Here is a 25,236-nt window from a genome sequence, read left to right as displayed (position 1 = left end):
AATTTGATTGGTTGAAAACCCAACGTTAACGATAACGTAACGGCGAACAGTTACGTCAGCGGCAAGTTTATAAATCAACCTTACGACTTGTTCTTGGCATCACACTTTAAAAAAGAACGTTTAGAATGCGAGCGCAGCGAGCACGTTCAAGTTTTATTAAAGAAATTGGTCTAAAGTTATAAAATAGAGTGGGCCAATCATTAATTCTTTTGACTAAGCCTGTATAAGTAATTATAAAAACAATGAATGCAATGATAAACTTCATGTATTGGCTATATTTAGTTTTAAAACAATAATATCCACGCACTGCTAAAATCACAATTCGATAGTTATGCAACCAACATTACTGGCACGGACACCTCGATAATTAAAATACAAACGCATCATTGTTTTCGAATAAACATCAAAACTTGTCACAAAATATAAACAAAAAAATTTAACTTTGTCAATAATATTTTTAAGTTCTCACTTAAAATACTGAAAAGAATATAACAGGAGAAAATTTTCTTGGTATGACTGGTTGCATAATCAACCAACTCACGTAATACATATGCATGGTCTCTACTGTGGTGTCAACTTAAATCTAAATAGCCCTTTGTGGCCCTATCTTCAAAGATTTTAGGCAGAACCTCACCTACCTAGACTGTGTCAGAAATAATGTAAAACGCCGTTCCCCATTATAGTTATATGATCATTTTTATATTACATCATCATATAAAAATTTCTGGACAAGAAATGTCCTTTTTCAAAAGTTTATTGTAGTTTTTTTTAAGATAATACAGTATTTTGTTAAAATCAGGCAACCAAATATACAGATTCATAAATTTGAGTTTGTAAAATTCATGTCTCTAATAAAAATCGACACAGACGACGGACGAGAGATAGACGGAAACGAAGACCTATTGTTTCGTACTCTAGAAGCCACGACACGTCCAGCAAAAATGAAACTAGCCATTCCTGCTATGGAAAAAATTAAACATAAGCCCTATGGAACTGAAACGAAAGCGATTTATTCATCACATAGCCAACTGTTACGTTGTTAATATGTTACGAGCCACTGAACACACGGCACAACATTCGAACGAACACTGTTCCACTTTCTTTATTTGTTTTTAATATGAGGTTGCATCGAGAGCTAGAAAATTATAAATAAAACCAAGTACGAAATCTACACGAAATTTTACTTACTCGCCGCGTCACCCTCCAATTTTAGTCGTCTACATTTTAATCTCCAATAATTTATTACTTTCGTTATTCTTAGACCCCATAAATAAAATATAAAGGGGCAAGTGCTTTAGACATATTTACTGTCGATTAATAATCAAACAATGAATATTTAAAATTTAATAACCTTTCAAGTCAACACAATTTTTCACATCGAAAATACAAAATTTCCCACCGCAACCACCCCTCGCTCTAAACACCGTCGATAATTAAAACATCATTCCAATAACCGCCCATTAATTAATGTCCACCCATTCCTGGCACTTACTTGCGGTTGGAGGGGTTACCAGCGGCCAAATGCTTCCTACCTTTTCAAGAAGGGTCATTATTATTGCGCGGTATTATGGTATTATGCACGGCCGCGCCATCGATTGTTACAGATTTCTCGACCGTAAATGGTAAATTGTAGTCATTCGTGTGTTGACCACTAAGTGTGAAGGTGATGGTACTGGTCTAGTTGGCGCGGTTTCGAAACCAAAAGTGGCTTTTCTTCTTCTCCAGGGGCTCTACTACCAAAACGCGTAAGAGAAGTGTTACTTTATTACCATTATTATTATTATTATTATTATTTTCAATTGTTGGCTTCTTGGGGAAGTTTCACTGTTCTTTGTAGTTCCTATGGTTTTTTTTTTGTGTTATTAATTGTTTAAAATTATTATCAAGAAAAATAATACGGAAAGAAATAGGAGTAACAACTAGGTTTTGTGATTATAATATTGTGCCTTTTGGCGAAAATCGATACTGGTTTTTCTCGAGTGACTAATATAATATTCCACGACTTCTTAAGTAAATGTTTAATTAATTTCGAAATTCTCAGACGTCTTTGTCATTTGTGATAACTTTGTGTTAGTTCTTTTTATCGCAGTTCGATTTATTGGTATTTGTTGATGAAAGTAAAAAGAGAATAAGGATTAATTTTTTTTTAAATTGCGTTCGAACATTAGAAATAATCTAGTTCGCACTAGGCTTAAATTTTGTAAATTTATTTATTATTTAAATTGATTTACTTCCTACTAGTTATATTATAAAATACCATAAATCAAATTACATTTCAAGGCGCTTCTTTTTACTTAGGTAATTCCATTATTGTTGACAGGTTATAAATCATAACTAAAAATTCATAATAAAGTTTTAGAGATTCAAGAGGTACCCAATTGCCTATATTTTGAAAACAAAATAGTAATGTCCGCTTTAAAAGACTGTGATTGTCAGTCTATATTTGTTTTAAGTTTTGTGAACTAATGTTAGTGGTATGATCAGGGCCGGATTTAATAATCATGACGACCTAAGCAAAATCTTAATACGGATCATTACTTCCAAACCTATTTATTAAATAAATTACAAAAACATATTTTAATCGAATTTAAAACGTGCTTTGAATAGGCGTATTTTAAGTCTATAATAATTAATTGTGATCCTTATTTTACTTTCTCTTTATACATAAATCTCGAAAGAATGTAGACCCAGTGGTAAGGCCTCACGAACTCAATTCGTTTAAGCTATTATCATTATTGTCGTTGAGAATTTGATAAGTAAAACGTCATCTTGATAACAGTGACATAAAATGCCATTAAACAATGTATAGTAAAGCCTAAAATTCAAACATAATTGTATTTGAGACAAAACTGAATTTTGATGTTGGTCTATTTTCGTTTTTAAGTTTGTGGACCAACGCTAGGGTCAGTTTACCGAACAGATGGAGTGATCACGTGTGCTTTACGTATCTTTTATTGTTTATGAATCCACCTTACATTCCTTATTATGCAGTAACACAGTATTCAATTTTTATTGTGGGTATTTTGATCACTTATTAGTATGATTGGAACAAGTTTTAACCTTAAATTAGAAAAAAAGCACACAATTATGACAGATTTTGTGGGATAAAATTAAAAGTGGAGTATTTAAGTTGATTACTACAAAAGTTTACCATTTTAGACATCTTGTTGTCGAAATAAGGCTACACATTAAGAAAAGAAGGCAAAATGTAGCCCCGCCCACCCACCCTATCTCAATTGTGATGATATTTTTTTATTCTTCGTGAGCCAAGAACGCGGAGCTTAACTGCAAAATCCATATTTCCTTACAAAAATTTACCATTTAAATTTCTAAGAATAAAAAAATCATCACAATTGAAATGACGTGGGAGGGCGGGGTTTATATTTTGGATGTTTTTTCTTAATATACATAGTATTGTTTAAACAACACCATACACAAAAACATGTGTTTAATTTCTTGTAAGGAAATAAGTGTTTGCAGTTAAGCTCCGCCCCTTTGGTTTTCGACCAATAAAAAAATCATCACAATTGAGATAGGGCGGGTGGGCGGGCTTACATTTTGCTTTTTCATTTTAATATGTGTAGACTTCTTTTCACAACATGAAATTTAAAACAAGTTTAAAATGGAAAATTTGAATGAGGAGATATCGATTTTGCAAATAAGCTCCGCCTTATAATTGTAAAATCCACATTTCCTTACAAAAATGTACCATTTTAACCATGTTCTAAGTTTCTATTGTGAAAAGATGGCTATGTATATTAAACAAAAAAGCCAAAATATATGACCCGCCCACCCACCCTATCTCAATTCGGATGATTTTTTTATTCGTCGTGAGCGAAGGAGGCTAAGCTTAACTGCAAAATCCTCTACGAGAAATTAAAAACATGTTTCTGTGTAGGTGTCATGTTGTTCAAAGAATATTATGTACATTACGAAAAAAAGTAAAACCAAAGATTAGACCCCACCCATACTCTCCCCGATATAGTATAGTGATGAATTTTTCATTCGTTGTCAGATCGAGGGGCGGGGCTTAATTGCAAGATCCATATTTGTCTACAAGAATTTACCATTTTAAACATGTTTTAAGTTTCTTGTTATGGAAAGACTACTACATATATTAAGAAAAAAGTCAAAATATAAGCCCCGCCCACCCGCCCTGTCTCAATTCTGATGATTTTTTTTTAATCGTCGAGAGCCAAAAAAGCGGAATTTAATTGCAAAACCCTTGTTATTTCTCTGCAAGAAATAAAGAAAAAATTAAAGTCAAAGATTAAATTCCACCCATACCTGATCTAGATAGTTATGAAGTTTTCATGCGTTGGCAGACCTAGAGGCGGAGCCTAAGGGCAAAATCCATGTTTCCCTACAAAAATTTACCATTTTAAACGTGTTTTAAGTTTCTAAGAATAAAAAAAATCATCACAATTGAGATGGGGTGGGTGGGCGGGGTTTATATTTTGCCTTTTTTTCTTAATATACATAGTAATCTTTGAACGACACGATACTCAAAAACATGTTTTTAATTTCTTGTAAGGAAATAATTATTTGCAGTTAAGCTCCGCCCGTTTGGTTTTCGGCCAATAAAAAAATCATCACAATTGAGATAGGGCGGGTGGGCGGGCTTACATTTTGTTTCTTTGTTGTAATATGTGTAGACTTCTTTTCACAACATGAATCTTAAAACATGTTTAAAATAGAAAATTTGTAAAGGGAAATATCGATTTTGTAAATAAGCTCCGCCCCATAATTGCAAAATCCATATTTCCTTGCAAAAATGTACCATTTTTACCATGTTCTAAGTTTCTTGTTGCGTAAAGATGGCTACGTATATTAAGAACAAAAGGCCAAAATATAAGCCCCGCCCACCCACCCTATCTCAATTCTAATGATTATTTTATTCGTTGTGAGCCAAGAAGGCCGAGCTTAACTGCAAAATTCTTATTTCTCTACCAGAAATTAAAAACATGTTTTTGAGTATCATGTTGTTCAAAGAATACTATACACATTTCGAAAAAAAATAAATCCAAAGATTAACCCCACCCATACTCTTCCCGATATAGTATAGTGTTGAATTTTTCATTCGTTGTCAGAGGGGCGGGGCTTAATCGCAAGATCCGTATTTGTCTACAGGAATTTACCATTGTAAATATGTTTTAAGTTTCTTGTTCTGGAAAGACGACCACGTATATTAAGACAAAAGGCAAAATATAAGTCCCGCCCACCCACCCTATCTCGATTGTGATGATTTTTTTTAATCGTCAAGAGCCAAAAAAGCTGAATTTAACTGCAAAACCCTTGTTATTTCTCTACAAGAAATAAAGAAAAAATTAAAGCCAAAGATTAAATTCCACCCATACCTGTCCTGATCTAAATAGTTATGAAGTTTTCATTCGTTGGCAGACCTAGAGGCGGAGCCTAAGGGCAAAATCTATGTTTCCCTACAAAAATTTACCATTTTAAACGTGTTTTAAGTTCCTAGGAATAAAAAAAATCATCACAATTGAAACGAGGTGGGTGGGCGGGGTTTATATTTTGCCATTTTTTCTTAAAATAAATAACATGTTTTCAATTTCTTGTAAAGAAATAAGTATTTGCAGTTAAGGTCCCCCCCTTTGGTTTTCGGCCAATAAAAAAATCATTACAATTGAGTTGGGCGGGTGGGCGGGCTTACATTTTGCTGCCTTGTTTTAATATGTGTAGACTTCTTTTCACAACATGAATCTTAAAACATGTTTAAAATGGAAAATTTGTAAAGGGAAATATCGATTTTGTAAATAAGCTCCGCCCCATAATTGAAAAATCCATATTTCCTTGCAAAAATGTACTATTATAACCATGTTCTAAATTTCTTGTTGCGAAAAGATGGCTACGTATATTAAGAACACAAGGCCAAAATATAAGCCCCGCCCACCCACCCTATCTCAATTCTGATGATTATTTTATTCGTTGTGAGCCAAGAAGGCGGAGCTTAACTGCAAAATCCTTATTTCTTTACCAGAAATTAAAAACATGTTTTTGAGTATCATGTTATTCAAAGAATACTATACACATTACGAAAAAAAGTAAATCCAAAGATTAGACCCCACCAATACTCTCTCCGATATAGTATAGTGATGAATTTTTCATTCGTTGTCAGAGGGGCGGGGCTTAATTCCAAGATCCATATTTGTCTACAGGAATTTACCGTTGTAAATATGTTTTAAGTTTCTTGTTCTGGAAAGACAACTACGTATATTAAGACAAAAGGCAAAATCCACATTTACTTAAAAAAATGTAAATTTCTAAGAATAACAAAAACATCAAAATTGAGATGGGGTGGGTGGGCGGGGTTTATATTTTCCTTTTTTTCTTAATATACATGGTATTGTCTGAACAACACGATACTCAAAAACATATTTTTAATTTCTTCTAAAGAAATAAGTATTTTGCAGTTAAGCTCCGCCCCCTTCGCTTACTCCGAATAAAAAAGTCATCACAATAGAGACAGGGTGGGTGGGTGGGCTTACATTTTGCCTTTTTGTTTTAATATGTGTAGACTTCTTTTTAGAACATGGAACTTAAAACATGTTCAAAATAGAAAATTTGTATAAGGAAATATCGATTTTGCTATTAAGCTCCGCCCCATAATTGCAAAATTCCTATTTCCTTGCAAAAATGTCTATGTATATTTAAAAAAAAGTCGAAATATAAGCCCCACCCACCCGCCCTATCTCAATTCTGATGACTTTTTTATTTGTCGTAAGCCGAGAGGGGGAGCTTAATTGTAAAATCCTTATTTTTCTACGAGAAATTACCATGTGAATTTTTCATTCGTTGTCAGACCGAGGGGCGGGGCGTAATTGCATAAATAAAATTAACACTCTTCCACAACTCTGTCAAATGTTAATTATGCCCAACAGTCTGGATTCATAAAACACATGCGTTTTTCGCTACATTTTCTTCTATAAATGAAACTTCTGTTTCTACTGTCCTACCTGTAATAAATTACAAAACTATAAATCATAAGTCATATTTTAAACCACTCTTTCGAACTTAATTCGTTGCAGTTAACTTTCCAATTACATGTTATGTTGGTATGACTGTTGAGCAATAAAAATTATTCGAATATTGTTGACACAAAATCGCATCACAATAATCCGGGCTAGATGGTCGAATTTTGATCTAAGCTTTAATCCAGATGTTCGGTCTATATTCGTTTTTAACTCTGTGGATTTTTCTTGACAGCCAAAGAGAAATAAGTTAAGGATTTAAAAAAGTATCGACATACGTTTTCTGAAACAGAGCCAATTCACAAAATGTCGTTACAAAAATCCATAATAAAGAAAAATTTAAATGTTGACTTTAACGTAGAGTCTGTCTATATTTATTTTCGGTTTGTGTATTAATATAGCATCATGATCAGGTTTATTGGATAAGTTTTCCCATAAAAATAAAAAAAAAAAAAATTAAACCCACATAGACGACCGTAAACTTTAAGCGAAACGTAATGAATACTTAATTTCAGCTATAAATAAGTCAACGACGGTATTTAATTCTGTGGGAAAATAAGACTTTCTTGCTGCGAGATAAATTTTCATTTACAATGTTTTCCATATTTACAATTATTATCAAAAAAAATTATGTTTGTTCTCTTAGCAACTACCATTAATTTCTAGCTAATTCTAATCGCAATCAATACGCAAGTGTCGCGTCTCGAAGATCCATTACGCTTATAGCTCCACGTAGTTCTTAAGTAAATAATTGATCCTAAAACGCTGGGAATAAATGTATGGGCGGTAATCGATGGGATCAAATATTAATTTAATAAATTTTTAACGCGGGAAGCTCCGATGCATTCGTCGGATGTCATTAAAAGGTGATGGTCACGATGCCATTGTTACACACTGTACAATATACAATAGAGAGCAAACTCGTTGCCACCCTATGATTAATCCGAATTACGTGAATTTGGCCGCTACGCAACGACAGTTCCATAGAAAAACTGCAAGTTCACTGACATTACTATTCAATAAAAATATTGACTATGGAACAAGAACCGTAATTACTGTACTTACCTATCCAATATGTATGTATTTATAGCTTAATCGAGGGCGGTTTTGTCGGTATGTGGGGGGTTAGTCACCCCTTAATGCATATTTTGTGTGTATTATGTATAAAAAGTTTTGTATTGACTCATGTGTGTTTAGTTGTCCACTGTAGAAAGTGTGCGGAAGATGTAGCGTCTGAAACGTCGCTACTTACTTTTAAACATGCTAACGAGTTCCAGTAGCGAAGTCTGAACAATTGGCTCTTTGGATCATCGTTACGGTGTGTGTTTTATAATTTAATTAGGGAAAGCGAAAGTTTCTGATGAAATTTGGTTTCCATTTCGTTGTAAACAATGTCAAAAACTGGTGCAAAGACGGGATGTTTGGCAATATCGTGATGGATTTATCAAAAGTGGAAAGGAATGTGTGTTTGTGTGGGTGATTCATGTCTTTGGATGGAGTTAATGTAGTGGTTTTTGTGTTGTAGTTCAGCTAAGTTGGAGGTAATTAGATTTTTCATTGTGATCAAGCCAAATGTTGTGTTGTTTTTGAAACGAAAAAAAATTGTACAAGAATGTGTATTGATGAGAGCATTACGTGTTGTATTTGTAGAGATAAAAGAACAATTTTAGTTCGATGAGTTCAATATACATTTATATTCCAATTTGCGCTATCTATTAATTACAATATATAAAGTTAGAACTCCAATAAAGGAATTTAATTTTCCTCTATAACGAATGTATTAACATGCCAATTTTTCTGTCTGCATATTTAGCGAAAAAATACTTTTTTTCTATGTAATTTAAAATTTCGAGGTCAATCAAAGTTAAAATTAGTAAATTAATTTTATAAAAATATGTTGTCGTTAAAATATTATGCTTAAATAAGAAAATTCGTAGACACCTCATTAAAAAATTAATTCTCGTGTTCTAAAGTAGCATTTCGTTCATTAATTATACAGGGAGCTATTGAACTATGAAAGTTTTTCATGCAAGGACGTTCTTCGATAAACTAGAGTTTTCGGAGGAAGTTCCAATCATGGATTATTTTTATTTAATTTTCTTTTTTCGAAAAATCGTAAAACTTAGCCAAAAATACATATAAAATTTGAGGACAATCAGTCGAGTAGTTTTGGACATTATTTGTGTAATATAAATCGAGACAGACGACAGACACACGGAAACGAGGACTTATTTTTTCATATTCTAGGGCGAAAACATGAAAGCAGCCATTCGCTGGATGGACCCTGGTACAGTACTTTCTTAGATTATACCTAAGACGTAAAAAATCTGGTGTTATATTTTTGGGGGCACGCTGGGGTTTAGAATATGAAAAAGTGGGTCCTCCGTTTCTGTCTATTACCTTTTGGCGATTTTATTAAGTGTCCAGGCTTCAAAACTAATTTTTGTGAATTTTTAGACAAATTGTGCTAACCAAAATTTGTCCTGTCATCCGGCCCAAAAATTTGACGATGTCTTGTCAAAATTTCCCCAAGTAAATTATTTAAAGTGTACAAAATACTTAAAAAAAATCTAAACTTAATTAAAAAAATTTACAATTTAATTTAAAATCAACAAAACTGATTGCCCTGAAATTTTGTACACATGATAGAGATATTAAAAAACATTTTATATAATGGATTCGTTTTTTTTGTTTCAAAAAGATTTAATATTCTTTAAAAAAAATACTTGGGTTCCCCGAGAAGGTTTTACATTCTTAAAAAAATATATTTGGGGCCCCCGAGAAGGTTTTATCTTTTTAAAAAAGACAGCTAAGATCCCGAGAAGATTTTATATTTTTAAAAATGACAGTTGGGACGCCCGAGAAGGTTTCACATTCTTAAAAAAAAAGAGATTTGGGGCCCCCGAGAAGGTTTTACATTTTTAAAAAGACAGTTGAGACACCGAGAAGGTTTTACATTTTAAAAAATGACAGTTGGGACGCCCGAGAAGGTTTCACATTCTTAAAAAAAGGAGATTTGGGGCCCCGAGAAGGTTTTACATTAAAAAAAAACAGTTGAGACCCCGAGAAGGTTTTACATTTTTAAAAATGACAGTTGGGACGCCCGAGAAGGTTTCACATTCTTAAAAAAAAAAGAGATTTGGGGCCCCCGAGAAGGTTTTACATTTTTAAAAAAGACAGTTGGGACCCCCGAGAAGGTCTCACATTCTTAAAAAAAGACAGTTGGGACCCCCGAGAAGGTTTCACATTCTTAAAAAAATACATTTGGCGCCCCCGAGAAAGTTTTACATTTTTAAAAAAGACACTGGCGCCCTTGAGAAGGTTTTACATTTTTAAAAAAGACAATTGGGACCTCCGAGAAGGTTTTACATTTTTAAAAAAGACAGTTGGGACCCCCGAGAAGGTTTCACATTCTTAAAAAAAAGACAGTTAGGACCCCCGAGAAGGTTTCACAGTCTTAAAAAAATACATTTGGCGCCCCCGAGAAGGTTTTACATTTTTAAAAAAGACACTGGCGCCCTTGAGAAGATTTTACATTTTTAAAAATGACAGTTGGGACGCCCGAGAAAGTTTCACATTCTTAAAAAAAAAGAGATTTGGGGCCCCCGAGAAGGTTTTACATTTTTAAAAAAGACAGTTGGGACCCCCGAGAAGGTTTCACATTTTTAAAAAATACATTTGGCGCCCCTGAGAAGGTTTTACATTTTTAAAAAGACAGTTGGGACTTAAGATGTAAAAAAAGTTTACAAAGTTTTAATTGACCCATCCATAAAGACAAACCCTTCTTTTGAAAGTTATACCAATTTTATTCAAATTAGTTAAAACTGTCATTGGAAAAAGCAAAAATACTTTAATCTTATAATGGCGGCATCTTTTAACAGCTTATAAATCTTACCTGTAACATGTTTCATAACCTAACTTTAAGGTGGAAGGGAAATCATATCTTCATATGTGTATATGCAAATATTATGTGTTACAAATAGACGATAAGTTATTTATTAGTTGTATGTTAGTAGAAAAAAACAAAAATTCATAAAAATTTACAGGAATAAAAGAAAGAAAATTTAAACTTAAAAAAAAAAACATGTTTATAACCAATAAAACAAACGGTTTTTTTACACTCACATCACCAGTTGGAACCTCCGAGAAGGTCTCACATTAAAAAAAGGACATTTGGCGCCCCGGACAAGGTTTTATATTTTTAACAAAGACACTTGGCGCCCCTGAGAAGGTTTTACGTTTTTAAAAAAGACAGTTGGGACCTCCGAGAAGGTTTTACATTTTTAAAAAAGACCTTTGGCGCTCCTGAGAAGGTTTTATATTTTTAACAAAGACATTTGGCGCCCCTGAGAAGGTTCCACATTAAAAAAAAAGATATTTGGCGCCCCCGAGAAGGTTTTACATTAAAAAAAAGACATTTGGGACCCTCGAGAAGGTTTCACATTAAAAAAAAACAGATTTGGGACCCACGAGAAGATTTCACATTAAAGAAAAAGACAGTTGGGATCCCCGAGCAGGTTTTACATTTTTAAAAAAGACAGTTGGGACCCCCGAGAAGGTTTTACATTTTTAAAAAAGACAGTTGGGACCTCCGAGAAGGTTTTACATTTTTAAAAAAGACAGTTGGGACCTCCGAGAGTGTTTCACATTAAAAAAAAGACATTTGGGACCCTCGAGAAGGTTTCACATTAAAAAAAAAGATTTGGGGCCCCCGAGAAACCTTCACATTCTTAAAAAAAGACAGTTGGGGCCCCCGAGAAACCTTCACATTCTTAAAAAAAGACAGTTGGGACCCCCGAGAAGGTTTTACATTTTTAAAAAAGGACAGTTGGGACCCTTGAGAAGGTTCCACATTCTTAGAAAAAGACATTTAGGGTCCCCGAGAAGGTTTTACATTTTTAAAAAAGACAGTTGGGATTTAAGATGTAAAAAAAGTTTACAAAGTTTTAAATTGACCCATCCATAAAGACAAACCCTTCTTTTGAAAGTTATACCAATTTTAGTCAAATTAGTTAAAACTGTCATTAGAAAAAGCAAAAATACTTTAATTTTATAAGGGCGGCATCTGTTAACAGCTTATAGAACCTGTGACATGTTTCACAACCTAACTTTAATGTGGGAGGGAAATCATAGATTATGTGTTACAAATAGACGATAACTTATTTATTAGTTGTATGTTATAAGAAAAAAACAAAAATTCATAAAACTTTACGAAAATAAAAAAAGGAAAATAAAAAGTTATTAAAAAAATTAAAAAAAAACATGTTTATAACCAATAGAACAAACGGTTTTTTTAAACTCACATCACTAGTTGGAATCCCAGAGAAGGAACACATTTCAGGTATTACAACAAAAAAAATGTTTTAAAACGATTAAAACAAACCGTTTTTTACTCATTTACATCTCCATTTGTTCATTCCTTCCGAAAACTTGATGACGTCATTGGAAGTATTTATTACATAAGTGTTTATTGAAAAATAGTTTCGAAATGCAACATTCTTGTTCTTTAATCATTTTTCTCATTTTGAAAATTTTGATGTATTATACGCCTTATTATTGTCACTTCGACATCCAGTGGCAACATGCCTGCAGTGTCAAAAGTGACAAAATTGAAAAGTGAGGTTACAATACTTAAAAATTGTGCGTTACACATTATGACAGTGGAATGACATTGACATCCAAGATTTTCTGGCCCCGACTATACTTTTTTAAAATAATTAATAAGTAAGAATATGCAGTTATTTTTTAATTTAATATATTGGTGTTATCATAAAAAGTAAATTTGCCTAAATAAAATAGCAAAGCACAAGTAGTTACAACGTAATAGGTACAAAAATAATAATAACGTTTAACATTGTTGAATAAAAGAAGAATTAATAAATTTAATATGTTTGCTTGACATTTAACAACCAGCAATAAAAATTATATTACTACTGCAATATAATATTAATATCTATTGTCGTAGATATTAATCCAAAATGTTGTTGGAGCATACTTTTCAAACAAAAATTTTAAATATTACTGATTTTCGATTAATAAATATAGAGTGACCACGAATATTTGTGATTTTTTGTCAGGGTGGCCACATATTTGAAATTTTATAATGGTCTAATTGCAAAATCGATATTTACTTACATAAAGTTTCCATTTTAAGTTTCTTGTTGTGAAAAGAAGTCTACACATAATAAAACAAAAAGGCAAAATCTAAGCCCGCCCACCCGCCCGGTCTCAATTGTGATGATTATTTTTATTCGCCGAGAACAAAGGGGGCGGAGCTTCACTGCAAAATACTTATTTCTTTACAAGAAATTAAAAACATGTTTTTGAGTATCGTGTTATAAGAAAAAAAGGCAAAATATAAACCCCACCAACCCACCCCATCTCAATTGTGAAATTTTTTTATTCATAGAAACTTAAAACACGTTTAAAATGGTCAATTTTTTCTAAGGAAATATGGATTTTGCAATTAGGCTCCGCCCGTAAGTGTGGCAACGAATGAAAGCTTCATTACTATTTAGATTAGGGCAAGTATGGGTGGGGCTTAATCTTTGGCTTTAATTTTTTCTTAATATACATAGTATTTTTTGATTAACATGATACTCAAACACATGTTTTTAATTTCTCCTAGAGAAATAAGGATTTTGCAGTTAAACTCATTAGGAATTAAAAAAATCATCACTTAAAACATATCTAAAAAAAAAATACAACGGGAACCTCAACGTCAAGAGCAAGCTTATAAATCTCACGTGACATTTACATGAGCTAGGTTTGCCAACATTCAAAATGTCACAATAACTATTTAAATTTGTTTAATGAAAACATTAGTTTTCCAATTAACAAACTCAAATCCTCGAAACTTAACCTATCTGATGTATTGTCAACATTACTGCACATCACAGACCATGACCAACTCTATTTGAATACACTCCATGGCCATGCACAGACTAAAAAACATCAAACCAACTGCAACGCCCCACGTTCCGGATGCTTATATAACGTCACAATTAAGTTATTCCTAGTAAAGAATAACCTTTTTTTCTACAAAATTTTTAGAATTTTATTACTTTTACTTTAAAGACATGTTTTCATCTTGTAGATATTACTAAACCTAGTAGCGTTAACAAAAGAAGTAGAGGTTCGTGTAAGAGGTTGATGGTCGAGATGGTAAAAAATATGGAACCAGAACCGACACAGAACAGTCACTTTCAGCAGCCATTGTTTCAATTATCTGATTACCAGACTTTTAATGTCTTAATAACTAAGTGCAACATGGAAACTTTTTTAATTTAAAACGTTATACGGTACCTAAATTTGTTATTATACAATTAATTACTAATAAATATAAATTACATCTTCATCATTAAAGATTTATAAATTTACAGTGATTTCTATCTGTCATTAGGTGAATAATTATCATATTAATAATTTATAAGTGTCGTTTTTTAATGTTGGCTATGTGTTTATAGATTAAAAAAAGCAGCACCTGTTGCATTATGTTGACAAAATTGAAACACTTAATTTAGTAAGAATGACATAACTGTCAAAATTATGGGTTTTTGTTTGACAGTTTTCACACGCCAGCCTTAGTTGGCAGCGAAATTATCTTTAGTGTTTTACTATCTTCACGATTATCTTAAATTGTAGACTAAGAATAAACCCGCATTTTCGTATTTTAAGCGAAATGCCACGAAAAAAATTCGATATTCGTCAACCCCTAGTGATTATGGTATCGCTTTCCGCAGGGCTGCGTTTTGGGGTTCGTGTTATTTATAATTTATGTAAATGACATAACAAAACATTTTTTTTTAGAACTATTTGCTGATGGTAGTTTGTGATTTTTTCCTTGTACTTTATTTTTAATCCTACAACGATTTTCTATGTAATTTGGGATTCAAATCAGTACGATTAAATCCAATTAGCTGCAAATGAATGTGACTTTCCGCCAATTTTAAACACGAAATAATGTAAATGTTGTTACATTATTTTGTTCCATGTTTTACATACTGGGAAGGTTGAAAAACAAACCAAAATAATAAATAACTTTTAAGTTATTCATCTACAAAATTTGACCTCCAGCTGTATTGATCTGAAGTCCTTTCGTGTTTATCTTTTGACTTTTTCGGTTACTTCTAGTAGTTTAAAATAGCTTTTGTTGTTCGTACTGTAACGTCATTAGCGTTTTTCTTCGACGATAACATTCAAACGTTCCTTTTATGAATTCTTACCCTTCTAAACGACATTTTTTATTACAGTGTGTATAATAAAAATATAAAATACCCCCACATTTTTATAGCCACTGTTTAAAAACTTGCAAATTTCCTCCCTGACACTTCGTTTTAAACTAACGACTAATAAAAATTCACCACATTAGGTCAACATAAAAGCCAAATGAAACCATTTCTTGGACTCTTATGAATCACTGCATTGCGTATTTTAGGTCAAGGCAATTTTTTTCACGCTTCGGTGAAAATCGCCCTTATTGATGGCTTTCGTGTGTCCAATTTTAATTCAAAGACAAAGTACTCGCAATTCTGGCACGCGTTTTAGGGTCACCCCCATTGGTCCTGTCTTGTCACGTGATACGCAACATGGCGCTTTCGCCCAATCTAACCTAAATCTTCAAAACCGATTGTTTCCCCATCTTCACTCAAAACTCGCAAATAATGTTCAACGTTCCACCTCGCTAATGCGGATTTTGCACGTCGAATCTGATAACGCCGATAAGGATCATTCTAAGTAAATTTATTACTGCACTTCCAGCAAGCAAATTTTTTCTTCTTTACTCAACAAAGAAAAATGTAGTCTGCACGCCACGGCAAGGTCGTTTGCGTCATACGTGGAATTATAAGGGTCGCCAACCCAAAGAAATCGCCGAAATTCAGCGCAAAGCGAAAGTGCCTGGAAACACGGAAAGAAACGCTACATAACCACTTCGAGATGGCCATGCACCCGACAGGGTTGCCACTTTCGAATCGAATTTTCCAAAAATACATGGAAATGTAGCTAAAAATCAGTTAATCTGGCAACCCGGCGACCGGAAACAGCGCTATCCACAGCTTTCAAGGTGAACCGAAAACCAAATGAGTCACGGCTTTTGTTAGACGCCGACTTATGCAAAACCGCTTGAACCCCTTATCCAAGGTCAGATCGGGGGTGGTTCACGCGAGCCGGTGGACAGCGGGTGATCGTCCGCTGTTTTCGGCGACTTCTCCGAAAGCGGAATTTTAATAAGTCTGACGCTGCGACGCTGTGGCGTCTCGGGGATTATCGACGCGCTTAAGAGGCTCGGGTCACTGTATAAAGGGGTCAAATAACCCCTGGGCTGTTGCGTGATTATACATCCGCAGTAGCAATGACCGGAAGCGGTCGGCCGGACCGTTGTTGGGAGGATTCCGGGGAATTCCGGGCGAGGAACGGACTGGACGACACACGCAACGAGGCTTTGATTGATACACTAATTGGATTTTTGCACGGGTTTGCGTTGTGATAAAATCGGAATAACGGTGTTGGTGGATGGCCATGGGAGGAAGGTAATTTGGTATCATCGAAATCATCGGAAATATTTTCGTAATTATGTGGTGGATCGTTACGTCCGGTGCGGGAGGTCGACAGGAGCAGATTATGATTCTGAAATTAGGAATTTTTTTTCGGAAAAATTACATAAATGTATGAAAAAAACTTAATTTTTTGGTCGATCGTTGCAAGGGTCTCAGATTTTTGTTTCACTGGTCTATACATAGTCATGGATCTGTTACAGATGAAGTTTGCCATCGTCTGTTAATAGTTGTAACAGTTGACAAATTGATTTAATTTTAATTGAGTCGATAAACTTCTTTTTAAAGATAACAAGATATAGAAGGATATAGATGGATATAGAGAGATGCAGAAGGAAATAGAAGGATATAGACGAATAGGGCAGGATACAACAAAGGTCCAGACGGATATAGACAAATACAGATGGGAATAAAAGATACAGAAGAAAATAAAGGAATCTAGAAGGATATAGTCGGATATAGTCGAATATAGAAGGGTATAGACGGATGTAGAAGAATATAGAAAGATATAACTGGACATAGAAGGATATAGACGAATATGGAAGGATACAAAAAAGGTACAGACTATTCTGGAAGGCTATAGAAAGACATAAATTGATATAAAAAGATATAAAAGAATAGAGAAGACTATAGATGGATGTAGAAGGATACAGGCGGATGTAGAAGAATATAGGCCCATTTAGCAGGGTATAGACGGATATGGAAGGATGTAGAAAGATATAGACGGATATAGCAAGGTATAGACTGTTATGGAATGATAATAGAAAGACATAAACTGATATAGAAAGTTATAAAAGAAAATAGAAGGGTATAGAAGCTGTTTGCCAAATTTTTGTCTAAACAAAGTTGCTTGTTTTCATTTAAGACTCATCGATATTAAAGTGTAATGATTAATATCAAAATTTTGATATAGACTAACTTAACCTGAAGAAATACAATAGCACAATAATTTTAGCCCTTTAGGAGACTTCATTCTAAAAGTCCGAGAATGATTTTTTTTCTATTTGATGACATAAATATCTCATTTTTATCTAAAGGAATTATAAAAGTTTTGTCTAATAAGTTAAATTTTTTAAGCAAAAATCGTCAAGTTAATTATTATTGCGCACAAATAATAAAATAAATAGCTTTTTATTAATAATTATAATAAATAATGTAAAATTTTTGGAGAAATTTAATAATAACATACAAAAATATAGAATGTTTATATTTTTACGAATATTCACCGAGTGTAATCTAGGAAAGTGTTGTTTATGTTTTTTTTCTCTTCCAAAATTTGATGACGTTATCTACAATTTTGCTGAGTAAATTGAATTCAATTTAGGGGCGGAGCTTAATTGCAAAATCCACATTTGTCTTCAAAAATGTTCATAACAAGAAACTAGACAAGTTTGCCTGCGTATATTAACAAAAAAATAAAAATGTAAGCCCCGCCCACCCACTCTGTTTTAATTGTGATGATTTGTTTTATTCGTTTTGAGTCAAGATCATTTTACAAGAAACTTAAAACATGTTCAAAATGGTAAATTTTTATAGGGAAATACTGAATTTGCAATTACGCCCCGCCCCTCAGTCTGCCAACGAATGAAAAATTGATCAATACTGAGATCGAGACGGATGGGTGGAGCTTTGTTTTTTTTTATTTCTTTCTTTCAGTTTTCTTTGAATAACACGACACTCAAAAACATGTTTTTAAATTATTATCGAGAAATAAGGATTCGGCAAAACGATCCGCCCCCTTGACTCACGACGAATAAAACAAATCATCACAATTGAGATAGCGCGAGTGGGCGGGGCTTACATTTTGTGTTTTTTTTCTAATATGTGTAACCATCATTTCACAACAAGAAACTTGAAACATGTTTAAAATGGTAAATTTTTGTACAGAAATACCGATTTTGCCCCTCAAAACGAATGAAAAATTAGTCACGACTGAGATTGAGCTTAACTTTGGTTTTCTTTTTACTTAATAGATTTATTTTTAATAATTTAGTTTTTTAAGTTTCTTGTTATAAAAAGAAGACTATGTTGGCTCACGACGAATAAAGAAAAATCATCACAGCTGAGACAGGGCGGGTGGGCGGGGGTACATTTTGCCTTTTTTTCTTAATATGTGTAGACTTATTTCGACAACAAGAAACTTAAAACATGTCTAAAATGATAAATTTTTGTAGTAATCAAGTTAAATTCTTCACTTTTCATCTACAACCCCTTTAAATAAAGTTGAACATCAAAATTACTATCAACGGCAACTTGGCAACAGAGTTTATAAATGACAGTTTATAAATTCCACTCAACAACACAAATTATATTTATTTTTAATTTAAAGTCAAACTTGACAGTTGCTTCAGCTAAATGTGCCGACATTCAAAATGTCACAATAACTAAATTTGTTTTTAAGGAAAACATTAGTTTTCCAATGAAAATATGTAGAAAGATACAGGGGAATGTAAAAACATATAGGGCCATTTAGCAGGGTATAGATGGATATGGAAAGATATAGAAAGATATAGAGGGATGTAGAAAGATATAGACGGATATAGCAAAGTATAGACTGTTATGGAAGGATAATAGAAAGACATAAACTGATATAGAAAGATATAGAAGGGTACAGGCGGATGCAGAAAAATATAAGCCGATATAGCAGGGTATAGACAGATATGGAAGGATATAGAAAGATTTAGAGGGATATAAAAAGGGTACAGACGGATATGGACGGATATAGATGGGTATAAAAGATACAGAAGGAAATAAAAAGATATAGACGGATATGGAAGGACATAGTCCATATAGAAGGCTACAGACAAATATAAACGGATATGGCAAGGTATAGACTATTATGGAAGGATATAGAAAGACATAAACTGATATAAAATGATATAAAAGAATATAGAAGGGTATAAACAGATGTAGAGAGATGTAAAAGGAAATAGAAGGATATAGAAGGGTATATACGGATTTGGCAGGATATAGAAGGATATAGAGAGATATAGAAATATATAGACGAATATGGACAGAATAAAAAAAGTACATATGGACAGATATAGATGGGTATAAAAGATACAGAAGAAAATAGAGGGTCATACAGGGTGTTATTGAAAGTTATGTACGACAAAATTGATAGTTATTCGCCAACTCCAAGAAGTCTGAAAAACTTATTTTGTGTTATCAAAATTATAAGGGGAAAATTAACCCTTATCCAACCTTTTTAAACGCTAGTGAAAGATAAATAGGTAAAATTAATTTATTTTAATAAATCCTAGCAACTGTAACAACAAAACTTTTGTCAAGACTAAATGTCGCTATAGAAACGAAATGATCTTTTTATCAGAGGCGTACAACGAATTTGGACATAAATTTTAATAATTTTTATCTCTAAAAGGAGAACACTTTTACCCCAACTTTTTTTTACTTTTAGCACCCATACTTCGACACCAATTGCTGATTTTATTTTGTACGTACCTTTCAATAACACGCTGTAGAAGGATATAGACGGATATGGAAGGATATAGTCGGATATAGAAGGCTATGGACAGATATAGACGGATATAGAAAGGTCTAGACTGTTATGGAGGGATATAGAAAGACATAAACTGATATAGAAAAATATAAAAGAATATAGAAGGGTATAGACGGATGTAGAAGGATATAGAAATGTACATAAGAGTATAGATACAATGTAAAAAAAAATCTGAGTTTGGTTGAGAATATTGTCGTCAATTTTGCTTGGATTATATTTTAGGGTTTTTGTTTATAACCACACTGGAGTTAATCAAAACTGTGATATTATTTATGACAAATTTAAACAAAAACGAGACATTTAAAAATTAATAGGTGAATTATTGTGTTTTTATCTAATCAAATCAGGTAATTTTGGTAAAGGATTTGTGTAAAGTCAAGTGAAGTCACAGATAAAACATATCGACAAAGTGGATTCGAAACAATAGCCTACACTTGACTTGTCAAAATTTTGACGGTTTAGCTACATGTCCAGTCCCGGTGTAGTTAGGTTGGCAATGCGGTTCAAAATCTTGCACACCCAACATCATTGATAATTTTAACAACCCATTTAATAATTTAAATTGTACTGTTGGTAGCACTACATTGACCATTTGGCTTCTTGATCTCACAAATATCACCAGAAACCATATTTACACATTACAATTTTATCAGCAACATTGACGCTTACACTATGGAAATCTTTGAAGGTCGATTGCAAGATGAACATGTGGAACTCGAGTCGACAATAAAATCTACGAGTCTCTTGAAAATTTTGACTCGAATGACGTTTCTGTGTCTCTAAGTTTTGTCTGCCGTGTTATTTTCTAATGTCAATTGGAAACCGAAAAAGTAAGGTTAGAATTCATTGTTACAGCGTCACCATAATCTATGAAATAATTTGTTTGGAATGAAAATAAAGAAAACGAAAAAAGAGAATGAGAGGAAAAGGCAATCATTCATTAATTCAGTTAATCAGTTTCCTTAGTGGATAAGGAAATGTAATGTCATGACCTTTTGTGTTTATGTATTTCCTTAAGTTAACGATATAACATGTAAATGTGTAACTGTCCTTCCTACTTCACATTTTCTGTCATTCATTTTCAGTGTCATAAATTATATAACTATCGTTCTGTTTATTTTCAGAAAACAATACAAAAGTACCAAATTATTTTTCATGTTTTCTTGACGTTTCATGATCCCTGGAGTACGAAGAAATATATCTCCTGTTTCCGTCTATCTGTCGTCTATCGGTCGTCTGTGTCGATTTTTATTAGAAAGATAATCTCCGAAACTACTGGAGCGATTGTCAACAAATTTTACATGTATATTAGATATATCGTGTAGTTGGTAAAACGCTAACCAAACTTTATACGATCATTCTGATAACATCGGCTCATTATTTCACCTTACAGATGAGAGAATTAAATTTTATAACTTTGTGGAAAAACTACAATTGTTCAACTGTAGTTTAAGGGCAAGGGAAGTTCTGTCTAAATAACCTCAGCTTTGTTATATATCGAAAGTAAAATATAAAACTGAAGCAAATGTTTCTGATTTTTTTTTGTCGGGTTGGCAACATATTTATAATTTTATGATGGCATACCTGATGTAAAATTGAAATTTTGGGCGCCAATTCAGTAGCTGCCATTTTCCATTGCGTTTTAGACATGCTCATGTCAAAACTGATAATTGTGAGCCTACATACTAAGATTGCCGCCAACTATTCAGAATTGCTAACCTAAAAATTTGCTTCTATTTTGACAAGTTTGACAAGAATGTAATTTAGCGAAATCATTTTAATTTCAATAATGCCTGTATTTATTGGGTCTATTCGTTGCTTAAATGCTTCTTTTGGACTTTTTGGTGTGAAAAGGAAATCTAAAAGTAATACGAAAATGACTTATTAAAGTTTCAAAATTTAAACTTTAAATCTGAAATTAATTAATTAACCGTACATCAGTTTTATTGTTATTAAAAATGTGTCAAGGCTTGTTAACTTTTGGTTCTGCTCATAATATACCATATGATCGAAAAAAGTCCTCCAATAGAACATGGAATTTAGTTTGAAAATAATTATTTTAGTATTACCATTGTTTGACATCTGAATTGACAGTTATTTGACTGAACTGTCAAACTGAACAAGGAACGTGGTGTTGCCAACATATTTTTTTAACATTAAATTTTGAAGCTTGCGGGAAGACAAAACACCCCAAAATTGTTGGTGCATTTGACATTTTAAAGGCATTAGTGATGTTATCTAATTGTCAGATCTTATTTACAAATACGAAGATAAATCAATTAACAACTATATTTTATAAAATTATGAAAAAACTTGTTCAAACAGATTTCAGCGATGTACGTTTCTATTGTATGTGTATTACAACGAACTTCCGGCAGTAAATCGTTGTCTAATTCTGCACTATTGTGCGTTGTTGTTTATTTAAATTTTGTACGAACAATGAGATTTTATGCACATTTATTTGTTAGTAGAGTAAGTGCGAAAAGTGAAAAAATTAATTAACAATTTTTTTGTAACTCTGAATTATATGTATAAATTTTGTTCATTAAGGTTATATTGATAGTGGCAACAATGTAATGATAATTATTTGGACAAAAATTTAATTGATTTCTGGGTTATAAAGACAATTTCTGTAGAAATTTAAAAAATGTTAAGTGAATAAATTAAAAATAACCTCAAAAATATTTTTATCTAAATAATTCGATTTCTTTATCGACAAAATAAATTATCTTAAAAATAAAAGTAGGTACGATTAAGTGGAGTATTTTTTTCAATTCGTAAACGATTAAATCTTTTCCAATTAACACGTAACTATGTAGATTAACCCTACTTAGAATTTAAAACAGTTTAAAAAACGGAGATTCAATTAAGTCCCTGCTACAAAAGTTGTTAAACCTGTAAAATATACAGGGGTTCCATTTAAAAGATGCAACTTTTGTTACATAACCTTAAACGAAAAAGTTGCATATTTAAAAAAAGTTATACTGTATGCAGTATTTTCTTCTACTCCGGAACTAGCGCAACGCAGTCGATAATCAGCGAAATATCAAAGTTAGCATGCAAGTTGGTTTTAAAAACACTTATACTTAAAAAAATTCTCTAGATTCAACGACTTTTTAGAGTTTTAAATGTCGTGTCACGAATAGTTGTGATATCGTTATAGCGTCACACAAAAATCGCGTCCCACTTTAAATTGTTCTAAATTCTTAAAACACACCAACGGCAGTGAAAAAATTGCATTTTCATACTCCATGAACTGTGAAATTTTTTTATTAGGTACCACCACCATCATGCTCATCCTCTACCCCATCTTCTTCATCCTCCCCGCCATGGCCTCCGCCCGCGCCGACTGCTCCAAAGAAGCCTACGGGGAATGCATCCAAATAGCTGACCCATTGGTCAAACAACCCCACCTCATCTTCCCAGACAACATGGACGACATCGACCTCGTCTGTCGAACATGGAACAAATTCGTCGACTGCTTGAAGTACTATACCGACAACTGCTTCACCGAACAGCAGCGACGCCAGTTCAACAAGGCCGTAGAAAACCCCATCGAGAGCGTCCACCAGATGTGCATGCAACCCAGTTACCAAAAGGAGTACCTCCAGTACGCCCCGTGCATCAAAAGCACGATCACGGAACCCATACACTGCGGATCTCACTATAACCTCCTGGTGGACCAGGTACAACAAGGGGAAATTATTTCCAAGTCGACGTTGTGTTGGTACGACTCAGGTATCGATTTGGTGTGAAAGTTGCTAACGTTGTGGGTTTTAGCTCGCATGATAGGTTCAAACAGTGCGTGCTGAAGGAAACGAGAAGGTTGTGTGATCGGGGGGTTCCGGATGGACCGGCGTTGAGGTTTGCGAGCCATTTGATCGACAAGGCGTTGAAGTTCTTGCAGGATCAGTGCTACAACTATATGTAAGTTAATGTTACTAAAATTGGTGGAGGCGCCGGGACAATTATATATTTTTTTTTCTTTGTGTTTGTTTCAGCCCCAATTCTGGGGACTGCACAAGCTTGACGACCGAATCTCAGGCCTTCTCCGACCCTTTAACTATTTCAACCTCATCGAGTGAAGTTTACCCGTGGAGTACCATTCAACAAGATATGGCTCCAAAAGAAATCTTACCATCAAGGGTAACACCACCCAGAATGCCTACGACATCGTCATGGTTGCCATCGTCGACTCTATCTGTACAAAATTCGGTAATATTTTATAATTTTTCTTAACAGAAACTACTATAAAATCGTTTTTAGGAAACTTCCCCCACCCAAATGTTGGGTTCCAGGACCCGCCCGGCCTCCTTTGGTCGTGCCAGCACTTGGTCTGAGACCCCCAGTTCACCCATCGCTGGTAACACGGTCCAAATGTATCCAGAAATGTCAACCACCCCATCCACGCGTCCCAGTTGGGCCACTATGTCCAGCTGGACCCCGCAACGTCACACCGAAGCCGACAAAAGTACCACCTGGTACCCAGCTGCCGGTTCCCAGTTGAGTAACGAAGTTGAAGAACCCAACCAGCAAGGTCTCACCAAACCTAGGAACGAAGGCATCAGAATCGGACACGTTTTGGGGTTGACCGTAATGGCCGTCATTATGACTTCTCTGTGTTAGATACACATAATTCTGATAATATTTAAGAAGAGCAATAATTTATTTTAATCAGCACTAGTCAGATTACCAAATAGTCAATGTAATTTTTAATAAATTAATTCTTATTTTCTGAAACGAGTGTGTTAATGGTGGGTGGAAGTGTCCCAAGGTCAGTGTTGGAGAAACGCTTTTGCTATTTACACAACTGGATGGCCTACTCTAAATCGAAAACTTTTCGATCGTACTTCTGATTGTCACGCAACTTATTTAGGGATTTTACGAAAGTTACTAAATTTGACATTTGTAACCACAGGACAGGAAATGTTTAAAGGTCGATTTATTAACTTGTCGCTGACGTTGCTGTTCGCCGTTGACGTTGCCGTTAACGTAGTATATTCAACCAGTCAAATTGCGCTAGTGTGCAGTGCTGCCAACTTGAAGGAAAATCGTCTGAAGTAGGGGAGACATTTTTCTGGTTGACTGCAAAATACTTATTTCTTAACAAGAAATTTAAAACATGTTTTTGAGCATCGTGATTTTTAAAGAATACTATGTATATTAAGAAAAA

General features: G+C 33.6%; 1 protein-coding gene across 1 annotated transcript; it reads left to right on the top strand.

The window, feature by feature from the left end:
• The first annotated feature begins 1,607 nt into the window (after positions 1–1,607).
• Positions 1,608–24,759, top strand: LOC135138286 (uncharacterized). The gene is made up of 5 exons (XM_064068227.1): positions 1,608–1,745; positions 23,340–23,790; positions 23,844–23,990; positions 24,065–24,278; positions 24,330–24,759. The coding sequence occupies exons 2-5, from the start codon at positions 23,354–23,356 to the stop codon at positions 24,687–24,689; spliced, it is 1,158 nt and encodes a 385-aa protein (XP_063924297.1). The 5' UTR covers positions 1,608–1,745; positions 23,340–23,353; the 3' UTR covers positions 24,690–24,759.
• Positions 24,760–25,236: the final 477 nt, after the last annotated feature.

The sequence above is a fragment of the Zophobas morio genome, unplaced genomic scaffold (genome assembly GCF_036711695.1).
Source record: "Zophobas morio isolate AGI-343-1 ecotype UQ-CSIRO unplaced genomic scaffold, CSIRO_AGI_Zmor_V1 ptg000030l, whole genome shotgun sequence".
Taxonomy (NCBI): Eukaryota; Metazoa; Arthropoda; class Insecta; order Coleoptera; family Tenebrionidae; genus Zophobas; species Zophobas morio.
Note: the sequence above shows the minus strand (reverse complement) of the source record. Positions and strands in the feature narration are given on the sequence as shown.